The following is a 25,973-nucleotide window of genomic DNA, read 5'->3' as shown; positions in this document are numbered from 1 at the left end:
TTTCTAATATCGGTATCACTGGTTCAGCTCTTTCCTGGCTCATTTCCTATATCAGCGACAGAAAATATTATATCACTATACAAGGGCATAAATCTGCCATTGCTCCAGTCTCACAGGGTGATCCTCAAGGATCAGTTTTAGGTCCACTTTTGTTTATCATTTATATCTCTCCACTTGGTGACATCATACGCATGCATGGACTCCAGTTTCATTGCTATGCTGATGACATCCAAATCTATCTTACCACCAGCTCTGATAGGCTATCCCTGCCTGACTCACTCACAGCATGTATCAGGGACATAAAGCACTGGATGTCCTTGAATTTTCTAAAAATCAATAACAACAAAACTGAAATATTGGTGATTGGCACAACTCCCTTGGTCAAAAGATTGGACCTGTCCATTGATATTGATGGGGTTCATGTTAAGCCTTCTTCAACCATCCGTAATCTTGGTGTCTTATTTGACTCCACTCTATCTTTTGCCTCTCATATTTCTTCTGTTGTTAAAAACTCATTTTTTCATCTCCGCAACATTGCCCGTCTTCGATCTTCTCTCACTTTAGGTGACGCTGAAATTTTAACCCATGCATTGATCACATCACGTCTGGACTATTGCAATGCACTGTTTCTTGGTCTGCCTAAAAAACTCATAGCAAGGTTACAGTATGTTCAAAACTCGGCAGCAAGAGTTCTCACCTCCACCAGGCGTTCTGCTCACATTACACCACTACTGCATGATCTTCACTGGCTACCTGTGGAGTCACGCATTCACTTTAAGATATTGCTTCTCACATTTAAGGCATTACATGGTCTTGCACCTCCATACCTGTATGACCTTCTTTGCCCCTATTCTCCTGCCCGGCCCCTCAGATCATCTGAGCTTGGTCTTTTGTCCATTCCCCGGTTTCGTCTGACCACTGTAGGTGGTAGGTCCTTTAGTGTAAATGCACCCAAACTATGGAATTCCCTACCCCTTTCAATTCGTACAATAACAACCTTGTCTACCTTTAAGGCCCAACTTAAAACGTATCTCTTCAGTAGTTATTATGGATAATGTTGTTGAATCTGATTTAATGTACTTGTATTGTGTTATGGTCTTATGTGTTGTATTGTATTGGTGGAGGTGTTAATGTACTGTATTATATTATGTGAAGCGGCCTTGAGCCATGGAAAGGCGCTATATAAATAAAACTTCTTCTTCTTCTTCTTCTTCTTCTTCTGCAGCAGTTTGTACATTTGGCTGTTGCTTCTAATTTTGGCAAGGTGTTCATGCAGGTCATTAGCAAACTGATCACTTGGTAGAGGGGTTGAAATAGGACAATACATTTTAAGTATGATTCCATGACTGGATCTTTCATATGTTGTTTGAGGTAGCTGTTGGTGGCTTTAATTTTCATATTTTAACTGTATCAATAGGTTTAGGGTCTAGACCCATAGAACGTGAGGGAGTATGCCATGTCTGTGGCAGGGAGGTGCCTGACTAACGATAGATGGACTGATATTCTAATTTTATATAGTGTGCCAGGATATAGAGTAGCCCTAGTAATTTGATGATTGCAGTGACCCAGGCCAGCTTTGCAGTTGCATTTTGTTTGTCTGATGACAAAGGAACCTTCAGCTGGATCTTTCACCTGGAAATAAAAAAATTAAAATAGATGTCAGCATTTATTTATAAAGTAATAACAATATAAAAGGTCCAGGAAGTTTTGGGAAGTCAAGGAAGACTTAAACTTTCATACTATACAGGTTTGCTGTTTACCTTATGTTTGGTCATGGTTGTAGGAAACAAGTGATGTGGCCAACATCGATAATTACTTATGATACTACATGTTGGACTTGTGTGAATATATAAATAGTTTGTGCATAATTATTAAGGAAGTCAATATTCTGATATTTTTTCCAAGCACATTTTACCAATTCCAAACCGCATCAATCTTAAGAAGCATAAAAAAGGTATGTAATCATTTAGAATTCATATAAACTTTCAGCAGATGTGCATAATTAAGCAGGTTTTCTACTACAGGTAAAATTGGCAAAAAAAAAATGTAACGCACACTAAAAAAAGTCTTTATTAAATTCCCAAAATTAGCAAATGCATATTGATTTTCAGTGTGAGCTATATCTATATCTATCTATCTATCTATCTATCTATCTATCTATCTATCTATCTATCTATCTATCTATCTATCTACAGTATCTATCTCTGACACATTCATTCAGGTGATTCATTCAGAAAGTCAGAAAGGAGAAAAAAGGAGAAATACATTCTATTTAAATATTATGTCACCAACTAAGTTAACTCACCCTTGATTCCTCTGAAGTGTCCTCCTGTGTTTAAGTTCACAGCACCATGTAAACGGCAACGGTTCCCCATTTCAGTCTATGTAACTCCGTAAGAGAATGCACAGTGCAGTCCTGAGTAAAATGGTTGGAGTACATTTTACTTACTCATCATCAGCAATTCGCTAATAACCAAGATATCAGATAACACAATCCACCCTATTGAAATCAGTGATCACACCCCTGTCTCTCTATCTATAAATCTTAAAACATATGCTAAAACTTCAACATTATGGTGCTTTAATACCTCACTATTAGAAGACCCAACTTTACAACCCTTATAAGGCGAGAGTGGGGATTCTTTCTGGAAATGAACGACTCTCCAGACACCTCACCTTCACTGTTATGGGACTGGTAATGCCGTAATCAGAGGAAAATGTATATAATACTCTTCATATTGGACAAAACGGCAACAACAATCGGAAAATACATTAGAACAAAAACATCAAACTCCGAACAAATGAAATATCTCACCATCCCAGTGAACCAAAACAGAAGGAATTAAAAGAACTCAAAATACAAATTGATGATATCATACGAAATTTTTTTTCAAATTCAGCAACTAAAATATAATGGTTTTCAATACAATAACAAAGCAAGCAGTAAATATTTAGCAAATCTACTCCAATACAAGAAAGAGAAATCAATCATCCCAGCTATCTTGGACACCACAGGAAATATTAACCAAAACCCACAGGATATAAATAACATATTTCTAAATTTCTACAGCAATCTATATTCCCCCACTCACCAACCTACTCAATCAGAAATCGGCACCTTTTTGAACAGTCTGACTTTTGCCAAAATGAACTGTAGAACAAACCAACATTCTAGACGCACCCCTTAGCCTTAATGAACTTACTAAACCACTCAATTAAATTCCTAGCAATAAATCTCCTGGGCCAGATGGATTGCCATCTGAATTTTACAGACACTTTTGGGACATATTATCACCACTATTTAACAGAGTAACTATAGAAATAAAAACGTCATCCACCATACTCACACATATAAATACAGCAGCCATGACATTACTACTAAAACCCAACAAAGATCCATCTCACCCTTCTAGCTACCGACCTTTCTCACTATTGAATACCGACTTGAAAATGATCACCAAAGCATTAGCAACCAGAATAGAAAAACCCAGAGGTGGAAAGTAACAAATTACATTTACTCACGTTACTGTAATTGAGTAACTTTTTGTGTACTTTTACTTTTTTGAGTAGTTTTTAAAATATGTACTTTTACTTAAGTATGTTTTGTTTAAAGTATTGTTACTGAGTAAAATTTTAAAAAAAAAAGCAAGGTGATAAAGACGCGCAACGGATGATTGATGGGCGGGGGAATGCACAAAAAGGACCATTGAGACGGACGAGACAGGCGCACGCTAATGCAGACCCGCCTCAGTTCAAATCTTATGAAAGAAGCGACCACTGACGCGAAGCGAGTGTTTCATTCCTATGAAAGGTAGGATTCATGCTCTTGAGTACGAATTTTTTTTCCGCTCCAGTTTTTACCGCTCATTTGCACGACGTGTTTTTAATACCATGCGCATTATCTTCCAAGGTCTAGCAGCTTCGCGTCAAGTCAAACACAACTTCAGAACATCCTCAAGAATGCGCAGGTCATTAGACATTGGAGAGAGAGAGAGAGAAAGAGAGTAAAGGAAGAATAAAGGTCTGACATCAGGTACCCAGGTCAGGGAAGCTAGAAGACAATAAACATGTCAAAAGTATATAGCCATGGCACTCATCTCATTAAACTAGGTATATAGTTTAATAAAATAATGTATGTTACCAGCAATACATCAATTACAACCTTACTATAGTGATTGTATTTACTAGCTGCTGACCACCTTCAAAAGTGCATAACTCACATGTAAAAATCATTAAACAATTCCATAAATGTTTCTTATTTTAAAAAACTTTTTATTTTATTAAATTTTTGTTATTGCACTTTAATTGTAAAGATGTTTCTACAACTAGTTTGCGATGTATAATCCCTTGTCGTTTTTGAACTATAATAAAATCCTTCACCTTTCCCCGCTGTAAAAAAAGTTACTTTTACTCTGAGTAAAGTTAAAATGATTTACTTTTTACTTTTACTTGAGTAGATTGTTAGACCAGTAACTTTATTTTACTTAAGTAAAATATTATTAAAGTAACTTTACTTTTACTTGAGTACAATATTTTATTACTCTTTCCACCTCTGGAAACCCCCACACGCATTCATCCAGATCAGACAGGTTTCATAAGAAATAGACACGCTACAGATAATGTCTGTAGACTTTAATCTATTTAATATGTCACAAGAAAGACCACAGAAAACAATTATCATTTCACTTGACGCAGAAAAAGCTTTCGATAAGGTAAACTGGTCATTTTTATTCAATACACTTCACAAGTTTGGTTTTGGAGAGTCGTTCATTCACTGGATTAAAATACTGTATACATCACCCAGGGCCACCATCACCACCAACAGAATTACTTCACAGAGTTTCACACTGCATCAGGGCACCAGACAGGGATGCCCTCTCTCGCCTTCCCTCTTTGCCATTTTCATTTAACCTCTCGCAGCAGCAATACGACAAAACACCATAATCAAAGGAATTCAGGTAGACAATGTACAACACAAAAACAGTTTATATGCAGATGATCTTTTACTATATTTACAGAACGCACAAGTGTCACTTCAAGAAACATTCTATATTATCAGTAGATTCTCCCTTGTCTCACATTACACTATCAACTGGAACAAGTCAATTTTACTACCACTATCAGATGATGCATGGGATTCTGGAGCTCAGGACCCCTCCTTGCACCTTCACACAGGCAACATCAAGTACCTAGGTATTCAGATTTCCCCCAGGCTGTCAGAGCTTTTCACTCTCAACTACACTCCTCTCCTCAAGAAAATTGAATATAAACGTTGGTCTAAACATCCAGTAACATTAATCGGAAGAATAGCAGCTGTAAAATGAAAACCCTACATCAAATTAACAAAAAATTTTCTATGATCCCCATCACTCCTACAGATAAATGGTTCAAAACTCTTAGTTCCTTAACACAATTTTAGTGGAAAAATTAAAAACCCCGAATATCACTCTCAACACTACAAAATAAAAAATCACATGGGGGGCTTGAGGCTCCAAACTTCCATCAATACTTCCTGGCAAATCAATTACAGTACTTAGTTAAATGGATCAATATACACAAGTACAATTACCCATGGCTAGAATTGGAACAAAACCAATGCATAAATATCCCAATTTCAGAGCTCCCTGTCCTCTCACAATCAATTAAGGAATCCAACCTCTACCAATGCATTACTATCCATTCAACTCTGACAGCCTGGTGGAAAACAAATCAAATCACAAAATCATCACTAGAATTAAACAAGTTTACCCCACTCTGGTACAACCCAGAATCCATGATTCAAAATAAACCTTTTTTTCCCGACATGGGCACAAAAAGGAATCACACATCTTCACCATGTATTTGAGAACCACCATTTCATGTCATTTGACACACTCGCACAGAAATATGGGGTTGGGAGAGAACAATTCCTTCAATATCAACAACTTAGACTAAAAATTAAAAACAAAACCAGACTTATCAACAACACATTACAACCTTCTCAACTTATAGAAGAACTTATGAAAATTAATAACTTCAAAAAATTAACCTCCCACCTATATACAATGATTTCTAACCAAAACACAACAATAACACTCCCAACGACCAAGTGGGAAACCGACTTGGCCTTCTCTTCCCTGAGTACTGGAAACAAATCTGTAGGAACACATTTTTCATGACCGATAACACAAACCTGGAGCTTATACAATACAGTCATTCACAGAACTCACATCACCCAAAGTAAAATTGTTCAAAATGGGCCTACACAACACCAATATTTTTACACAATGCACTTTAGGTAGCATAGATGACTATTTGCACGCCATGTGGCAATTTTGGGTTACAGTCACTGAGACACTATCCACTGTCCCGAGTCACAGAATCCCATTATCTCCAACACTCTGTCTCATTGGCGACTTTTCTGAAATCTATATCCCGCAAAATTACAGGAATCCGTTGCTCATCTCATAAGAAAGAAGTTCTCCAAAACTGGAAATCAAGGAAATCTTGCAATTATTGGATAAATTTAATTTCAGAACACATTTCAATAGAGAAACACAATGCACACAGAAGGAAGCAGATATCAGCCTTTAAAGACACCTGGTCCCCATTTTTAACATTTCTTATCACAAAAACATAGCTACAAGCCGTGTACATTACCAGTCACACATCTCTCTCTTCTGTTATGTAAGTTTATTTATTTTCTTTCATAGGCACACACTATTCATACTTAAGCATAACAAGTTTTTCAAACCCTTTTTAAACCCATTTCCCCTCAAACACCCTAACCTTGACTAACGAATGTGAACCTCAAGATTATTGTACTCAACCATCAATAATAGGTTCTTGTGTCAACTGTCTTGTCCCTCTGTTATCTGTCCGTCATCTTGTCACGTCTTATATGTTATGTGTTACACTCGTACGTGGTGCCTTAATCCCCCTCCCCTTATGTGCCCAGGGTCTCACTATACTGGTTGAATGGTTACGGTAGGACAAATAATGCACTGTATATAAGTAAATCTATTGTCTGTATTGTGATATATTGTGTAAATAATTTACTTTATTAAAAGACAAAGTTGTCCTCCGAAGAGGGGGGCTGGCCAAAAAAAGTTTGGAGCACACTCTCGTGTTGTCTGTAATCTAATGAGAAAATCAGTAAATTATTTTGACAACTGCCATCCAAAACGTGTGCAACTTGGAAAGCTAGCGTAAGCTAACTAAAGCTATTTCACTTACCTGAAAATGAGGTCCAATATCCCGATTTATTTTTCCAATCCACTCACGGCAGACTTTTGGGTCACTCAGAAAGCAATTAAATGATATATTTTATAAATCTATTTATATATTATAACTCTGATATGATGTAGGCTACAGCCTAGGACACAACAATGCATTCGCAAATCTCCTGCGATTCAAGGCGATACTTCCGGGTTTCTTCCCACCAGAGCCTCGTTTTCAATTTCAAAATGGCGACTGTGTGAAATCATCGTAGCCTATAGGATCAGAATGAACACTAACCACGGATTCTTCACTAAACTTTAAGTTGAATCTTTGCAGCAAGGCGTTGCAATGGGCAATAATCTCTCAATTCACACAAAATTCTTCTCCAGAATTTCCAGAGCATCAGGCCATGAATTATGAGCGGCCCCAGTGCTGTCCGGTTATACAAATTGAGCCGCAGACAAGGTGGAATTGCCTTATGTTCACAATGGGATAGTCCCTAAAATAAATAAATATACAGAATGCATTTTTTAAACTTTATCTAGTCATTCGCATAGACGAGACTGCAGTAAAAACTGTGTAAACTTAAATTTAAAGACCAACAAACACATCTACACACAAGCCGCCATCTTGAAAGAATTAACATTAGCCTGTAGTATTATTTACATTTTACACGTCTATCTAAGTACTTGAATGAACTTTTATGCACGAGTTGTTGTACAGCAGGGGTCGGCAAGTAAGTTTGGTATCAGGCCCAATGAAAATTCACCACTAGACGATGGGCCACAACATAGTCAAGGGACTTGAGTTGGGAAATGTCCCCTATTTTTTAAATGTTTTTTTATAATTGAATGAATTTCTTATCTTTTTATTGGTGCTGAATTATTTGTACTGTGGACTGTTTATATTGTACACAACAGATACATCCCATTTATACATTTACAAAATACATCCCATTTATACATTTTCTGAATACATCCCATTTACTACTTAGCCTTTTCCAGTAATATAAAGTTCTCCTTCGTTGATTCTCGTTATGACCATCTTTACGTAAATGCATTTATTGGTATTTCAGTTGCATATATTCCATTTGCGATAAAATACACAAATGCGATCTCTGCCTGTGCTGACAATTGTGGTCAACTGGACTGCGAGATTGGTAAAGTGTCAGACTTACAAGCTCTTTTTGCTGCATCACATGGTTTATACATTTATGAAGTATATCAGCAAAATAATACCATGGCACTATTATGCACCGCAGTATAATGGATATTTGTCCACATCCTGGGTGTAAGGATCTCAAATGTTAGGGTCAGAAACTATCATCATGGTACATTATAGATCACAATTTAAGATTTATATTGAATAAAATATAACTGTTATGAGACTAGATATTTTCAGTATTAATTTTATTACTAGTAATGATTTACAATAAGCTTAAAGTGTGTGTTAAAGTAATACAGTCAAAAGACAAACCATAATGGAGACCATAAAAAAATCATAATGTTGAGTTGTATGAAAAATATCTTGTTGTACAAGAAGTTCTTTATCATTGACATGCCATCTGTCCTCCTCACTGCACTTCCACCAATGATCCACAAAAACCTGAAGAGTATTAAAATGTAGAAAACATTATTTCGAGCAGTTGTCTATCATGATGTGTTGTCAGCATCATTCAGAGGTCTTTGGGTTGTGAGAGGTGATGGGCTGCGTTTTCTCTGAGGAGGTATAGCTGGAAGAACCTGAATGTTTCGTAGAGGTTCTACTGTCAGAGGAGTCGGGACGGATCCAAGAGACTGGCTCTGGGGAATGACGGCTCTGTGCAGTTTGGATGTAAACGGAGGTGGGAGTCCAGTCAGGCTCGATCCCAGCGAGGATTTAGACTTCCTTACTCCTTGTGAGACCTGATCTGGTGGCAAGGAAACTACACAAAACATAAAAGTTTGTTTTGTTAAATTGAACTTTAAAAAAGAGAATAATTGAATAGAAAAAATTTAATAAAAGGACATTTTAATAACAAAAGTGTTGACCAACAAGACCAAATAAGTAGTTTTTTTTTTTTAAATGTTCAGGGATATATACGTGTGTCCCTGTGTATATAAGATATATTCATTTCAAATAAACCTTATTTTTGTAAATATGATAGATAGGGAAACTGTTTTTAATAAAAAATTTTACATTACCAATGCAAATAAAGTTATATTTCAGATTGAATGCATGCATGCTAGGTGAGGAACATGGGAGACTTGCAACCATTTTGGAGTGAAATTTACCACAAACCCCCCCCCATCACGTTTTATTATAACGGCGTATCAAACTTTGATCAGTATTTTCTGTTCATCACTCTCTCTCTCTCTCTCTCTCTCTCTCTCTCTTACACACACACAAACATAATGTTGCATTTTAGAATTTGTGTTGTGAACACAATCAACCTACAATAAAAATATCTACCCACTTTTTTTAAAATCCACATTATTATCATTAGACATGCCATTTTTTACCAATGTGATGTCACACTGATAAAGCCCCACCTACGGCCTTACCATATAGCGCTTTTCCATTGCATAATACCCCACAGAGTCAGGTCAGTTCACTTCACTTTGGCTTTGTTAGCTTTTCCATTGAGTTTGGGAGGGATTATAGGTGTGTTGTTATATCCAAGCTGCGTGGAATTGAGCATTGTTGGAATGCAGTGTTTTCCTTACATTTATTTATTTGTCAGTTCACCACAAAATCAAAGTTGAGTATCACAAATAGATGTTTGCACATCGCGTTCATCACTACCTCTGTCTCACATGACATTTCTGTACAAACACCTGTAGGGTCAGTCGACGCGCCCCGTTAAATTGCAAAAACGCTGTGCACATGCTAACCCTGGATTTCCACCAACTGCGGAGCGGCTGCAGATCGGCTCCGCTGCGTTACGGCTCCGCACTCCACCGTCCACCAATACCCACCAGTTCCATATTTGTTGCAGAGCGGCTGCGTGCGGAAGTGACGAGGACTCATGAGGTCTCGCAAATTCACGTGATGATCGCGCGATATCTAGTTCTGTCTCCGCCCATTATGACGTTTTGCTGGACCTGCCCAGATCACAACACGAGATTTCGCGAATTCAGGTATGATCACGCGATATAGTCATGGCTCCACCCTGCGGAGCTGTCCGGCTTCCGTCAAAAATAGAAGCTCTGTGTATTTGTTCCGCAGGGCTGCGGATGGCTGGAGCTGTGACGGATTCGGAACGCAGTCAGTGGAAATACACACATTGACTTGAATGGAAACCGATTGACTCCGCCGCCGTTCCGCAGTCGGTGGAAATCCGGGGTAATGTGGGTGTGGCGAATATACCACCACAAACTGCAAGGAAAACACTGGTATGGTGTTCCATATTCTCAGTCTGTGGATGTTTTTCACTGCTAAAAGGGAGTTTGGGAACTTAACAACAAAGCACAGATGACAACAGGTTTGCTTGAGACACGAAGCACGAAGTAAAGCTAATGACGAAGGTTTGGCAATGACGCTGTCAGTGACGATTTTCTCAGACCAATCTGTTATCTACAGTGTTTTCACGTCACATTTTAGTATCGGCTCAGCTTGGTTTAAACCCCAACCGAGGTGGTACTAAAAAAAGTATTGGGTACTATGTACAGAACCCAGTGGGAAAAAAAACAAAAGGAACTGTGGGGTGCTATGCAATGAGAAAGCACCAATAGTTTCAACCCTTAGTGAGTTGTACGCTGTCTGACATTTTCTCAGTGCTTCTCTGTAAAAATAGACATATTTTAGCCAAAAGCACTCACTGTCTCTTTTGGTAAGGAAGCAAGGAGCAGTAACTAATTTAAGTGTACAAACATGAAAACAGCAATGTTTTTGCTCCCACCCAAATAGGGGCATTTTGGACATAATATAACAAATGTTATGTGGGGTGTTTTGAGCTGTAACTTCACAGACACATTCTAGACACACCTGAGACTTATATTTGTTTAAACATATATATTGAAACACTTTTTTCATACCACCATGCCACAGTGAACCACCCCCCTACATCAATTACTACCTCGTCACAGGGTCATTTTGTTAAACGTTTTGGAAAGGATATGAAATGTGAGATAAATTAATGTTCTTGTTTATGTGGACGAATCAACTAAATGTACTTTTATTTGTATTTTTTAAGCGATTTTAAGTGAAAAAATTACATTTTACTATTAGGAAAACATTAGATTTTAAATATCTATTTGTTGTTTTACTACTCTAATTGCACCCGGAAATGGCACTTGTTTCGTAGAATGGCTCAAAATATATGATGAGTGTTTTACATTATCTAATTTAAAGATGGTGTTTAGTGGCTTTTGCTCTGTTCCTATGCTATTCTGTTACCAAGTTTAATTCTTGTCAGTGTGTCATTATTTTTTAAATATTCTAATGTCAGTATAAATATACCTTTGCTAATCTTCATCATCATAAACATTCTTACAAGAAAATTTACAAGATTTGAGTTGTTGGAAACTTACACCTGTGAGTGCAGTGGTCACGGATGGGAGCAAGACGTGTAAGGGTTGATTCTCGAACTCTCAGGGGTAAAAGATGATTTTGAGTTGCTGAGAAAAGATAAACACAGTTGTGCAATATAAAATGTAATAGTTTTGGATGAGCCAACCAAATTACTGTTTCTAAAATTTCTTCCTCCATACACCTTATTCAGTCCACCGCCATGTTGATTCCAAACTAAGGCTGTGAGGGATAGACATCCAGAGTGTGTGCTTTAAACCTATTGGGCCCTATCATACACCCAGCACAATGCGCTACGCAAGTGTCTTTTGCTAGTTTCAACCCAGCGCAATTATCATTTTCACGTTTAGCAAGAGATTGTTGAAATAGCAAATGCATTTGCGCCCAATGTTGTGCCCATGGGCGTTCTGGTCTGAAAATGAGGTGTGTTCAGGCGCATTGTTGGCACGTTGCTATTTTGAGGCAACTAAAATAGACTACGCCATTGACCAACTAAAACCTGTCTAAAGTCTATGGCGCAATAGTGTTTTTGTTATTTAATGAGCGCGTTAGAAATATGCGCCAACAAACGGGACGCATTTGCTTATCACACAAATGGATGCGCAAAAATTAAAGGATTAAAATGTAAACAATTATTATTGAGTCTCTTGGACATAAATGAGGACCGATTATGAGACATTAGAAGGCGTAAAAAGCCTTGTGGATATGGCGAGATGAGAACCTTTTTAGTAATGCTTTAAAAAAAACATGGCACTGTCTGAGTGCTGAAACGGCTCTCCGCACGTTTGTAAATTTTTTATCTCTTGTTTGTATTTTTAAAGTACAAACCTTTTCTTGCATATTTGCAAATAATTTTATGAGATTACAATAGCCTATGTAGGATATTAATGCATTTACAGCAATTAAAAGCCTGCTATTTTTACTTCCATGACTGAAAGAAAATGCTTTTTAAAGGTTTTAATAAAAAAAAATTAATACAAATAAAAAAAATTTTTTTAACATTAATCTTATACTGGTGGTCTTCTTCCTCCATTTTTCAGTTTACAAATTCTGTCATCTATATAGGGATTAGGCATGGCGCCAGTCGCAAATTGCTTTTAAAGGGGATTAGAGCTGAGACCCCTCATTGGTTAATTCCACATTACGCCCAAAACACACCCATTACTCATTACGAAAATAGGAACAACCCTTTTAGGCCATGCGCTTCGCGCATAAAACATTTTTCCGGTCGGTAAATTAGCAAAAGTGGGTTCGGACACGCCTGTTTAGACAGTGCGCCATACGCTTTAGACAATATGCTTAGATCGTTAAAATAGGGCCCATTGTTTTGTACTGGGATGCTGGTCATTCAGCTATCAAAACACAGAATAAACATCATTTTACAAATTTCCACAGGAGAAAGAACCTCAGAAATCATGGTTGTTAAAATTAGAAGTGACATATGACCTAATTTGAGATGAGAATGCACATTGTGTACATAATATCTGTTTTGGATATTAGCCTGTTGGCTAATTGCTCATTTCTCATGTTGTAAGCATTTTTAAACACCAATATAGTGCAACAATACAATATTTTATAACAACAAAGTATACATCTCCTGTTTGTATACAACATTAGAGTATGTCTCATGTATTTTCTCTGTTACGTTATGAACATTGACTTAATAAAGTGTGATTGACTTAATAACAAGATATTTACATCATTTTGCAAGTATTGTTAGAGGTCTAACCCCATATGTACCCCAAAAGTTGTGTACAAATGCTATTTAGTTAGAAATGAATCTTGCTTCTGTTGATTGCAGTCAATGTGCTTAAAAAACTTACCGGAGAAAAGTTTAACGTATTCATGTCTTTCGTTTTGTAATCTGTACGAATTGGAGATATGTATTTAGTTATAGGACTATATTAGTGTTTTAAAGCCAACAGGCTAATAACTAAACAGATTATTTGAAGAGTTTGGTTCCAAAACGAGATAAATGCCATTTTTGGAAAAAATGAGTTACTGCCAAAATCAGTATTATATCAGGTCAGTAGTTAAAAGTAAAATCCAATATCCGCCGTGTTATTCTGTCATCTTTTCTCCCTTTTTTTCCCAAAATGCGATAAACGCCACTCCTCCTTTTTTACAGAACGCAATAAATCCATTCCTGAAATTACAGCCCACCAGTCACGCAATGTAAACAAACAATGGCAGCGCGCTGAGTACACAGAGTCCTAGTTTTCCTCATCTACTTTGTACTTCGTGATCAACAAACAAAACAAAGTATTACTTTAATGGCATTGACAAACCTGTGATGGTTTTCTGTGACGGGAAAGAAACGTGAGCCATCAACATCTAATAATTTCCGCGAGAGGCACTCATGTGCTTGTTCTAACGACAGCATCAACCTTCTCATGCTTAAACATTGACCCCAGAGGATCTTATGAAAAACTTTACATTATTTTACTCAAAGTCAACGAAAATCAAGCAGGACCAAAACATTCATCAACATCGCTGTGAAAAATGTAAAGAGACGACGTCAAGTATAACCGCAGCAATGACAGTGTTCTTAATATAACAAAGTAAGTGTTTTGGTTAATGCCATTAATGTTTATTTTTTAATCATGTATACCACTAGTCAACTAAATAAATATAAAATGGTAAAGATGAATGCACATTTTTACATTTTTATATTTAATAGATTTATAGCATTTTGAAAAAAAAAACTGTCATGGATTTATTGCATTTTGTGGAAAAAAGAATTCGTTTTTATAATAAATCTTTGAAAATCAAGTTATGGATTTGAATTTTTTATGTTTTTATAACCTAAAGATGCTATGTGAAAGTTTGTAACAGAAAATAGTGGTTTTCATCTTGTCACTTTCTTGGTATAGAAAACACGTTTTTACCGAAATTTGTCAAAATGGATTTATTGCGTTTTGGAACCAAACTCTTCATTTGTACACATTGCGCCACTCTTATCTGAAAGTTAGGTTATATGTCCCTTCTCATTTGAACAATCCATGATTTCTGAGGTTCTTTGTCCTGTGGAAATTTGTAAAATTATGTATTTTCTGTGTTTTGATGGCTGAATAACCATCATCCCTCATAGCCTTGTTTTGAAATCAACATGGCAGTGGACTGAATAAGGCATATAGAGTGGCTTTAAGATAAATGACCCAATTTGAAGTCATTTAGTATGTAGAGATCTATAGATAAGTTGATCTTACCATGATCATTTCTTAGTATGTATGGTGTTTGATTTGAACACAGGACATCCAGTGGACTGGAGGTGTCATGCAGCAGTCTGTCGAGCAGGCGGTCAGATGGAGTCGATATCCACGCTTTCAGCCCTTTTTGACCTTTACATTTACCATCAAACAGGTCGTGTTCGCTCTTGCTCTTCTGTGATCTGTGTGCTAAATGTCCACCCACATGACCTAAGGCAGTCCTGTGTGTCAAAGGTTGTGAGTTTACCAGTAAAGACTTGCTTAGCGTGATGGGTGGAAGACTCTGTGTGCGTATGGGTGGGAGGCTCTTGAAGTCTTTGCTGGACGTGTCCTCAAGCTGATGGACTTTTTCTGACTCATTACTGTTTAGTTTTCTGACAGCAGAGTTGTTTTCGCTCTCATTTTTAGTTAAGGGTTCAGCGACGCTGTCGAACATCGTAATGATGTCGTCTACTTCAGATGTCTCCTCTCTGAGCTGGAAATCTTCACTCGGGTCTATCTGTTGGGAAAGATCTTTCTTCTTCTTGCAGAAGATCTGGTTTAGCATGCGAAATTTTCCTTCTTTTCGTATAGAGGAGTCGTTGTTTTGAGCCTGCACCGGTCTGCTCGAATCTGACCTGTAAAAGTCATAGGAAGACTTCCTGAATATCATAGCTCTAGATAAAATGTAAATGGTGTAAAAGTAAGGGCATGGCAATAGCAATGGTAAAGTAATAGTTCATTTTTTAATATTTATATCTGTCCAAACTTGAAAGAACCCAGCAAGCAAGTTTACAAGACGTATAATAGTCGTTCTTACACAGCCCAGATGTTTAAGGCAAAATTTGGGCTGTCAGTGAAAATTTAATAGACATCTAAACATAGCTCCAAAATAAATGAAATAAAATAAATCAATAAATAAAAACAAACACCTTAATCACTGTTGACTTTGCTTACATGATGGAATATCATACAAGTTATTTTGGTAAAATGACGTAATCAAGTTCAGGTTTATTTTTGCTAGAAGTGGGTTACTCATAGCCAGACTATACCGGGTCTAGTTAACCTAGAGGGTCAAATGTTAGCTATTGCTTGCTGGGAACACAGAAAGATATCATATAATAAATATTCGGTTGGGTGAATTTTATACACACCAGTACATTATGACTCACTTTATGTTTGACTTGCTAATAATTTTCCAGGTGTGTTGACTGGTTTTGTGATATTAAAAGTACTTGAATTATAAAGGAGGACCACACTAAAGGCTTTATAATAAACAAATTAACCAACATATACAGCAGATTGAACTTTAAAAAGCACAAAACATGTCAAATAACCAACCTGTTATGGACAGAGAGGAGTTTAATACAGGCGGTATGACCACAGTACATGGCATAAGTGAGCGGTGTGTTCTCATTTATGTCTCGAGGATTGGACTCAACTCCCAGCTCCAATAAAACCTGCACACATTCGTCTTTACCCGCCGCTGCAGCCCAGTGAAGAGGAGTCCTAAGAGAAATAAACGTTACAGTATAACGTTTTAAATAAAAAAAGAGTGTTGGCACTATTGTACACTGAAATACAGTGAACATGATTTCACCATGTTATCCTGGATCAACACCATTGTTGGTCCTGGATCAACATTTTCATTTACCAATCAGATTGCAGGATTTGGGTGTATTTTAGATTTAGGTTTAGGATTGGGTTAAAATTCTTCTAAAACTATTATTGCCATAGACTGTAAAAAATATGTACGTAGTGTCTGTGACGTCACCCATAGGTTTGTGAAGAGCTTTTTTGAAGATTAAAGTAGGCGGTGCCTGCCGTCGCCATCTTGGCCGCACGTCACAGCGCATCACTTGCGGATAACCGAAAATGGAAAAAAGTCACTTACGTATTGGCTTCATCAGAGAGATTGGAACATTGCCCCTCTATTATTTCACACTTATTTGAGGGTTAAAAATGGTTAGGGTTTAAGTTAAAGGAAATTTGGGGTATCTTTGATTAAAATGTTGATCCAGGACCAACAAAAAAATTACTTTGTGAAATCACGCGAACACTGTAACGTAGTGACCTAATTTATAAAAGAAACAACACAGAAAGTCAGCTGATACTTAGATGAACAGTTCCGCCTTATCATGAAAACATTTGCTTTAACTCACTTGTTTTTTCAAATTTCACAGTTTACTTTTAAGTAAACCAATGTCTTCAGAAAATCAACTGTCAACAAGACAATAAATAATTGTTTTTAATCAACTTGCTAACCATTGAATGAATATAAAGTCATACAGAGAGACTTTGAATGTGTTTTTTACTGGGTTAATCCTCTCTTGCTGGTAAACAGTATAGAACTGAAATAAAATATGAAACCTCTTCACTTTATTAACACTCGATCTGTTACTGTACCTCTCATCCACGTCTAGAGCCTGTAGGTTTGTCTCAGGGATACGTGCAAGTTCACAGATGATGTCACTGAAACCTGCAGCTGCGGCGATGTGAATGCATGTCTTCCCGTTTTCATCGTCATAATTGATCACAGAGGGGCCCAGATGATGGTCAAGAATGAGGGAACACATAAACCGACTCCCACTCTGCCAGACAGTGAAAACAACACTTTTAACTATTTTTTTTTCATGAGAGCAAAAAATATGAATACAGTGAATTTAATGTGCATGTACTGTATAAATGATTTAATCAAAACAATGTATTTAAAATTTAAGACAGAAAGACAACTGAGTAGCTCAGATCAAAAGCCGCTAAACGCCATCTTTATCAAAAATGAGATAATGATGTTAACCGAATGCTTTCTGCACGAATCACACGTTCATTAAATACTTCAAATCCACTTAATCCTGATTTTAAGCCATTCAGAAATGCCGGTGTGTTGGCAAAATCCATTAAGAATCTGATAAAAAATGCTAATTTACAAGAAAACATGTCAGACGCACTTAGAGGTATTTACATATCAGCTTTTTAAATGTAGACAAGTGTATTTAAGATAGAAAGTGATCAAGTATAGGAATGGAACCATCTGATCCCTAAACATTTGTTTAACGATACATTTGTCAAAATATACCATTATGTTGGGTTTACAAAGCTTTGTATAAAGGATTAAAATAAAATAAGGTTTTACAGTGCTAGGTACTTGAGAGACTGTATTCAAATAGAAGTTTGATGAAAACAGTTAAACTTGACATGGACAGCTATTAGTGATTTTGAATGAGGAAACAGTACATTATTTTTGGCAGAGCCTACATCAGACAAAAAAACAGACAGCATTCACTCATAAAAAACGGTACAGAAGTTGTCACTGGTACGGTACCATTGAGAAACGTCCTAATAGGTACAATTAAGGTACAGACATGTATATATTTGGAATTAATAATATGTAACTTTGAAATACTAATAAGAACTCTTTAGATACAAAGATGTATTTTTTGAAAGGTTACCGCCCCACTGACAGTATTTGTACCTTTATTTCTGAAAGTGAAGGAAACAAAAGGGTTAAATTAATACCCACAATATCAAAATGAAAGACATGACATACTGTAACACACATTAATAATCAAACAAATCAGAATTAATTTTTTAGCATAAAAAAATAAGCAAGGACCAACAATTGCACATTTATTGCTTTGTAAATATTATTGAAAACCTATTTAATGCTGTTTTTGGAACATTTTTCTGTGCAATTACAATGAAAAATGTTTATTTACTTTTTGGCCAAGGTTTTGGTTAGTCATGCATGCCTTATAGATACTCTGACAACTACTGTATTTAATGATGCAGTCACAAATATGTGTTTCTACTAAGTGTTAAACTGAAAGTGAAAGTGTGTCATGTTTTGTCAGGTATGGTATGCCATACTCAAAATGCGCCCTCTGTATTTAGCCCATCCCAATGACTATTGAACACACACACTAAAAGTTGTGAACACACACAGAGCAATCACAGTGGTTTTGCTATGTCACACACATAACCAATCACATCATCACATTTGACCTCACACTTGCTAAACTCACGTGCGGTGTGTAATATTGTAACCTGCTAACATCAGCGCTAAAAACAATTTGTGCTGCAGTCGTGTACTTCACGTATGCATTGTGAAACCAGACTTGGCCATTATGTGTCTAAAACTACCGAAATTAGCATCTCTTAATGCGTAAAAAAGGGTGAAGGCAGGTACTAATTAGCATATTAATATTCAGTGGTGTCCGGTGACTTCTTTTTTGAGGTCACACAATGCAAAGCTCGTCACAACATGTATGTAACTTGTCGTTTCAAGAAGAGAGGTTTGCGTTTGCCAGATATCACTTAATCTCATGCGTAATCAGAGTTTAGTGATATGTTAGTCTCTTGCGAGTACTTTGTGAAAGTGAGCGTCTCATTTATCATAAACCCTTTCGAAGCGTGTGCAGTAGGCACTTATTTTGACAAGACGACCAACACAAATGACACTCCGAACACATATTTTGAATTTGTGCCCCTCGGAAGAGAAGTCACCGACCGCCACTCTTCATATCTGTGGTTTCAGCTGTGCGACTGAGTAGAGCAGAGACTATTCATAGATTTGCATATTCATAGACCCACGAATACTAAATCAGGGAATTACAACCTGCTGTAAAAAAAGCGTACCAGCAAGATCAGCATATGTTGTGTTTTGATGCTGGTTTAGCTGGTGGTCATGACCAGCACCAAACCAGCATGGAAATTAAAGGAACAGTCTACTCATTATCAATATTAAACTATGTTATTACCTTAACTAAGAATTGTTGATACATCCCTCTATCATCTGTGTGCGTGCACGTAAGCGCTGGAGCGCGCTGTGACACTTCGATAGCATTTAGCTTAGCCCCATTCATTTAATGGTACCAATCAGATACGAGCAAGTTTGGTGGTACAAAATAAAACGTAGCGCTTTTCTAAGCGGATTTAAAAGAGGAACTATATTTTATGGCGTAATAGCACTTTTGGGAGTACTTCGACTCGCCTGAAAAATCCACTCCCCTTCTCCCTATCATAATGGGAGAGGGAGGGTGTTACTGCGCCGAGTCGAAGTACTCCCAAATGTGCTATTACGCCATAAAATATAGTTCCTCTTTTAAATCCGCTTAGAAAAGCGCTACGTTTTATTTTGTACCACCAAACTTGCTCGTATAACTACTCGTCTTAAATAGGAAAAACGTTGATGTGTTTGGTCACTTCTAACTTTATCTCTGATTGGTACCATTGAATGAATGGGGCTAAGCTAAATGCTATCGAAGTGTCGCAGCGCGCTCCAGCGCTTACGTGCACGCACACAGATGATAGAGGGATGTATCAACTCTTCTTAGTAAAGCTAATAACATAGTTTAATATTGAAAATTAGTAGACTATTCCTTTAATCTATGCTGTTTTTAGCAGGGCATTTAAGCAGTTTTAGTCACAGAAAAAAACTTTTACATGTGCTGTTATGATGCTCAAAGATGAGTTTTAACTGAAAAAAATTATTGCCTACAGTGAGACTTTAAACACTGTCTCATGTGCTTTTTTTGTACCTCTTCTGATATCCACTAGATTGAGCTCTTTGTAAATGTTTTTATGCTTGTAAAAGATAAGCAGTGAAAGAGAGTCTTTGTTTTGAAAAAGTAAAAGGTGACGCACTTTTTGTTCTGTGCGTTTTTGCTGAAAAGGAGTGCTCTGAGTTGCTTTAGTGTATCAGAAGGAAATATCAATATAGATTTTCAAACATTCTTTGGTATGAACTGTAATAATAAAGAAACATTTCTGTGTGATCAACAGTCCTAAAAGAAATGGGGTGTGATGGGAAGAGATTTGATCTCACCGTTATCAGATCAGTTTGACTGTATAGAGCTGATATACTGCTTCTTGGGGCTTATTGCTTTATTTTATGCAGCTTGAGCTTTGCTGTGGTCAGTTTAATTGCAATCCTAACAAATGGTACAGAATACATGTACTGTTCATGATGTTGTCTTTAAATAAGCGATTGATTTGCCTCCTTATATCAATTAAAATATATTTCAGATATTCAAGCTTTTTTCTTTTATTATCCCCACCTGTACAGCCCAGTGAAGAGCGGTTTTAAAGTCTTTATCCACAAGGGTCGGATCAGCTCCCTTCTGTAACAGGGCCTGGACGTGCTCCGGTCGATTGTGAAAGGACGCCCAGTGAAGAGCTGTCATACCCTGACCAAGACAGGTAACATTGATGTTAATGTCTTTTATTAAGCAAAATTGAAAAATAAAATAAAATACATAACCCAGAATATGGGAGTTCCAGAAGAGTAATTACATAATTGTTTCTTTACTAAACTGTCAGTTTTAAAGTCACACTGCACATAACTTTGATTTTTGTCAGCAACAATTTTACAAAAGTGAAAGTGAAAAGAGATTTGTGGCCAGATTTTCTAAACAGGTTAAATTAGTGTGAGAGCACAATTTCAAAAAGCACAGATGGGAGTGGAAAGTTCTGCGAGGGCATGCTTTAAGACATGCTTTTTTTAAGTGTTTCGGTAAATTGATATGTAATTCATTTTAATACTCTCCTCCAATAAGTTTTGCATCTTAAAAGGGAAATTCTTACAAATGCAGTAAGTCAATGCATCAATCGCAAAAACAACCGCATCCACAACTTTTCCATGCTAAATTTGTCACTGCATGTCTTCCTGTCAGTAGTTTTTTCATGACAAAAGCTGACAGTAAATCTAAGCCTTGTTCTTGTTTTTTACCTCATTGTCTTGATGATTGATTTCACAAAGTGTTGACTGCTGTAGTAGCACAGCCATGAGTCTGAAACAAACACAACATGTTAATTACCCACTTAGATTTCAATGCTATCAGTGTTTTTATTACATGTTCCCTACTAAGAAAGGGGGAATGTGAGGAATTACCTCCCAGTCTGATTTTAGCTGTTATAACAGGCTGGTTTTAGAGGAGTTTTGAACATTTTTTTAGCTTGACCAGCTTTGCCAGGCTGGGAGGACCATCTTATACCAACTGAGGCCAGCTTGTTACACCAGTTGAACCAGCTAAAACCAAGCTGGGAGACCAGCTTAGGCTGGTATTAGCTGGTCTTTTCCTTTATTAATAATGATGATATGTGTCTGCGTTCAAATCTTTGAAACAGCTCTTCTGATTCCTCTTGTTACCTGAACTCAGTCTCTGCAGTAGCCGCATGAATCGGCAGGCGTCCGTTTTTATCGGGAATATTCTGTTTGGCTCCGTTCCTAAGCAAACACACACAGCCTTCCAGCCAGCCCTGCAGAAAAACACAAACAACCAAACTAAACTACAGTAAAGACCAGAGTGGCTCATTGGTGGATCTGGCCTGACAGGGTTTGGTACCAGGTATGTTGCAAGAGAGAGGGAAGTCCGTCCACAAGCATCCTGTGTATTGATAGAAGCGCCCATCTTCAGCAGCAGTTTGACTGTATCCACCTGTCTCCCACATACAGCATGCATCAGAGGTGTGGAGCCTGTCAACAAGACAAAAGCACTTCATAATAGTCCTGTCTGAAATGCAAAAATGCAAATCTATGTTGCAGAATTTGTTATGTAATAGGTTTGTTATATTTGGCTGATAAGACATAGCAATTCCCTCCACGACCTAAACACATTTTTTCAGACATTCGGCATGAATTTGAAACAATGTATATTGTAAAAAGTGGCCTGTAAATACAACCGACTCAAGATACATGTGTTACTATAGCTCAACTGGCAAAGCATTGCACTATCAGTGCAAAAAATCATGGGCTCAATCCCCAGACAACACTCAGACTGATAAAATATACACCTTGTAGTGTATTGTACAGTCTTATAAAGAAAGGTGCTTCACAGTGCCATACAAGAACCATTTTGGGCTCAATGGAGTATTCAAACTGTATTATGCCAAGGACAACAAAAAAGGACCTCCTTTTGTGAGAGACCCCCTTCCTAAAATGTATATTATTCAAATTATTATACTCTATAAAGTATTAACCTCCTAAGACCCAAGTTTTGGTTTGTCTTTTTTTCAGATTTCTTCCAGCTATTTGGGGTTATATTTTTCTTTAAACATGAAGCAGTGTTATTGTCTATGTTTGTGTACAACAGGTTCCAGTTACACAGAATTAATTATTATGGTGCAAACAACAAAAAAATGTGATGTCCACGTATATGGACACACCAGATCTTAGGAGGTTAAATATGAATATTTTTCTTACAAAATCGCATCGACTACCCTCAGAAGACCTTTATTAACCCCCTGGAGCCATGTGGGTTACGTCTGTGAAGGGTGGATGCAGTTTTTTGGAAGTCAGAAGGTGTTCCCTTGTCCCGGTTCCCTACCGTTATTAAGCTTGGAAGAGCGAGGCTAATATAACTTTGTGTTTGTTTGAAGAAGATGGTCATATGTATCTCGAATGGCTTGAGGGTGAGTAAATCATAATTGAGATTTTTAGTGGGACTTGTCTGTGACAAACTCAATGGCTGCCTCCGAAACCACCTACTTTCATACTATGTAGGCGAAAAGCAGTAGGCCAGTGGTATGTCCGAATTTATAGTATTACAAAAGCAGTAGGCGAAAAGTACCTGGATGACCTATTACTTCCGGCAAGATCCCGAAGTGTTCATTTAATAGACACTTTAATATCCTGGAAGAGGAGTATCCAAACGAAGACGACAACTGAGAGACGTTTTATTAAAAAAATGTCAAAAAATGGTAATGCAGCTCTATTCAAATGCAAATACATATACTGTATTAAACACCTGTCTCTTGTGGTTAAATTGTTTATTTTACGTCATTCCAGTTAACGACTAACTTGTTGTTATGATGACGTATCACGTGATGTATCAACGCGGCAGGTGTAGTACATCTGAATTCATTTATACCATCCATATTCATACTATATAGTATCTACTGTTTTAACGGTTAATGACCGTTAGTGTGTAAAGAGGTTAGTGTGTTACTTTGAAGTAAAAAGAGCCTAACTATATAAGCAATAGATTGAAAAAATTGTTTCTTACACAAAGCGTGTAATATCACAGTGATTTTCAAACTGGGGGCCGCGAGATGGTGCCAGGGGACCCCAGTTTTATGACATTTTATGAAATACATTAATTTATCATGAATTCTGTGTAATTAAACCTAAAAAAATAAGGCTACTAACCAAAAGCACTACTTTTTTGTATAATTAAATGTTTCTTTTATTAAAATGTTGAGTTTTAGAACAGTTTGTCACAAATTTTCTTTGGGTGGCTGCGACGGAATGCACCGTACACAAGGGGGGCCACACGCTGAAAAGGTTTGGGAACCACTGTAATATCAGATACTGCTGGCTTTAGTATAATGATCCAAATAAGCTTTAAAAATGAAGGGTAAATGTGTCATATGTTGTCTGAAGAGGGAATACCTTCACTGTCACAGTACTCCAGTATGGAGGGATCCTCACGTATCATAGCAGTCAATGTGTTAACATCACCGCTCGCCGCTGCATGATAAACCACATTTAAATCCACCTCCTCAGCAGCTTCTGAAAGAAACAAACACACAGACACATCATTTATGTCCTGTATGACATCTAGATACAGGCTACAGAAGAACCCCTGAATTTGTACAGAAACAATCACCTCATGTTTGCATTTCAAATCAACAGTGTTACAGATAACAACGAATGCTCTATATTCTGGTGAATTTCAGACACACACAGATGGTAACCCTCAATCGATAGGCTTTACCAGAGCCTGGTGATAAGCATCGCCATGGCAACAGATGCAGCGGTGCTAATCCCTCCTTGTTATTAGCTTGTGCGTACGCAGTGCTTTACCTTTGTGTTGCTCGAAAACAGACGAAGCGTTGAAATCCATGATAGATCATACACAGCTTTTAGAGAAATTCCTCTGCTGCTCATGACGTGATTTTCCTCTCCGACTTGTTCAGCACCAGACACTCAGAGCATCAAAGCCACCTCATGACTAACAGAGAGACAAACACAATACAGCAGATCAAGACGAGGCTGTCTCGAGGAAACAGGGTTTGATCAGGAGATAGAGATGATGTGTGTGGAGAAAAGCACGAGGATAAGATCCTGCAGTCAGTCAGCTGCTCTCTTTCATTGTGCGTGATGTGATGAAGAAACACACTGAGCATGTGCAGAAGCAGAGATTTACAGCCTGTCAGCAACACAAGGGTAAAGCCTACATATTCACTGAACTGTAGAGTGATGTGAAGCTGTATAGTGATGTATATTTATATATCAGTTTTTATTTTATAAGAATTTAAAATGAATTGTGTTTCTTTATTTCTTTTCTACACACTGTATTATTTCTATTATTATACTACATTACACTACAATATCACAGTAGAATTATGATTAAGACTGAAATATGTCACCATGGGAACTCTGATTGCCGTCACGAGAAATCATCGCTTGTGAAATCAGACATGTGATATAAGAAATTTATTAAATCATTCTTAAAGCAATTTCAGCCTATATGGCTTTATTTATAGTTAATCTATACACAAGTTAATCCACACAAGCTGATGTATACACATGTTGCGGGAATGGCAAATTGGCATCTCCAATTCATCTTACCTGTATGTTTTTGGACTGTGGGAGTACACCTGTAGTAAACTCATACTGACACATAAGAACATGCAAACCCCACACAGATAGACCACCTGACCCAGCCGGGGCTCGAACCGGGGACCTTCTTGTTTAAAAACAAATAACTAAGAGAATGCTTTGTAAAGACTAAAGATATAACAATAAATCAATGTATATATATATATATATATATATATATATATATATATATATATATATATATATATATATATATATATATATATATATACACTACTCAACATTCGAAGTGGATCAAAACCTTTAATAAAAGTTTACATAAAACCATTCCCTTATACCAGTGGTTTTCAAACTGGGGGCCGCGAGATGGTGCCAGGGGGGCCCCAGTTTTATGACAGATTTTATAAAATACATTAATTTATCATGAATTCTGTGTAATAAAACCTAAAAAAAATAAGGCTACTAACCAAAAGCATTACTTTTTTGTATAATTTAATGTTTTATTTATTAAAATG

At 37.0% G+C, this 25,973-nt stretch overlaps 1 protein-coding gene across 1 annotated transcript; it reads right to left on the bottom strand.

The window, feature by feature from the left end:
* Positions 1 to 8,592: 8,592 nt before the first annotated feature.
* On the bottom strand, positions 8,593 to 25,183 carry ankrd55 (ankyrin repeat domain 55). Its single transcript, XM_055206804.2, has 11 exons — positions 24,700 to 25,183; positions 24,286 to 24,405; positions 22,241 to 22,371; positions 22,045 to 22,154; positions 21,625 to 21,685; positions 20,954 to 21,082; positions 17,304 to 17,488; positions 16,239 to 16,406; positions 14,919 to 15,535; positions 11,712 to 11,798; positions 8,593 to 9,124 (listed from the first exon to the last, which is right to left on the bottom strand). The coding sequence occupies exons 1-11, from the start codon at positions 24,737 to 24,739 to the stop codon at positions 8,853 to 8,855; spliced, it is 1,920 nt and encodes a 639-aa protein (XP_055062779.2). The 5' UTR covers positions 24,740 to 25,183; the 3' UTR covers positions 8,593 to 8,852.
* Between the last annotated feature and the right edge of the window lie 790 nt (positions 25,184 to 25,973).

The sequence above is a fragment of the Misgurnus anguillicaudatus genome, chromosome 12, assembly GCF_027580225.2.
Source record: "Misgurnus anguillicaudatus chromosome 12, ASM2758022v2, whole genome shotgun sequence".
In the NCBI taxonomy this organism is placed as follows: domain Eukaryota; kingdom Metazoa; phylum Chordata; class Actinopteri; order Cypriniformes; family Cobitidae; genus Misgurnus; species Misgurnus anguillicaudatus.
The sequence above is the reverse complement of the archived record's forward strand: the minus strand, read 5'-3'. Positions and strand labels throughout refer to the sequence as shown.

Coding starts and splice junctions, on each gene's coding strand:
- ankrd55 (XM_055206804.2), bottom strand. CDS start 24,739: ATGGATTTCAACGCTTCGTCTGTTTTCGAGCAACACAAAG. Junction 17,489..20,953: donor CTCTTCACTGGGCTGTACAG/GTGGGGATAATA, acceptor ACTGTCTGGCAG/AGTGGGAGTCGGTTTATGTG. Junction 15,536..16,238: donor CTCCTCTCTGTCCATAACAG/GTTGGTTATTTG, acceptor TGACTTTTACAG/GTCAGATTCGAGCAGACCGG.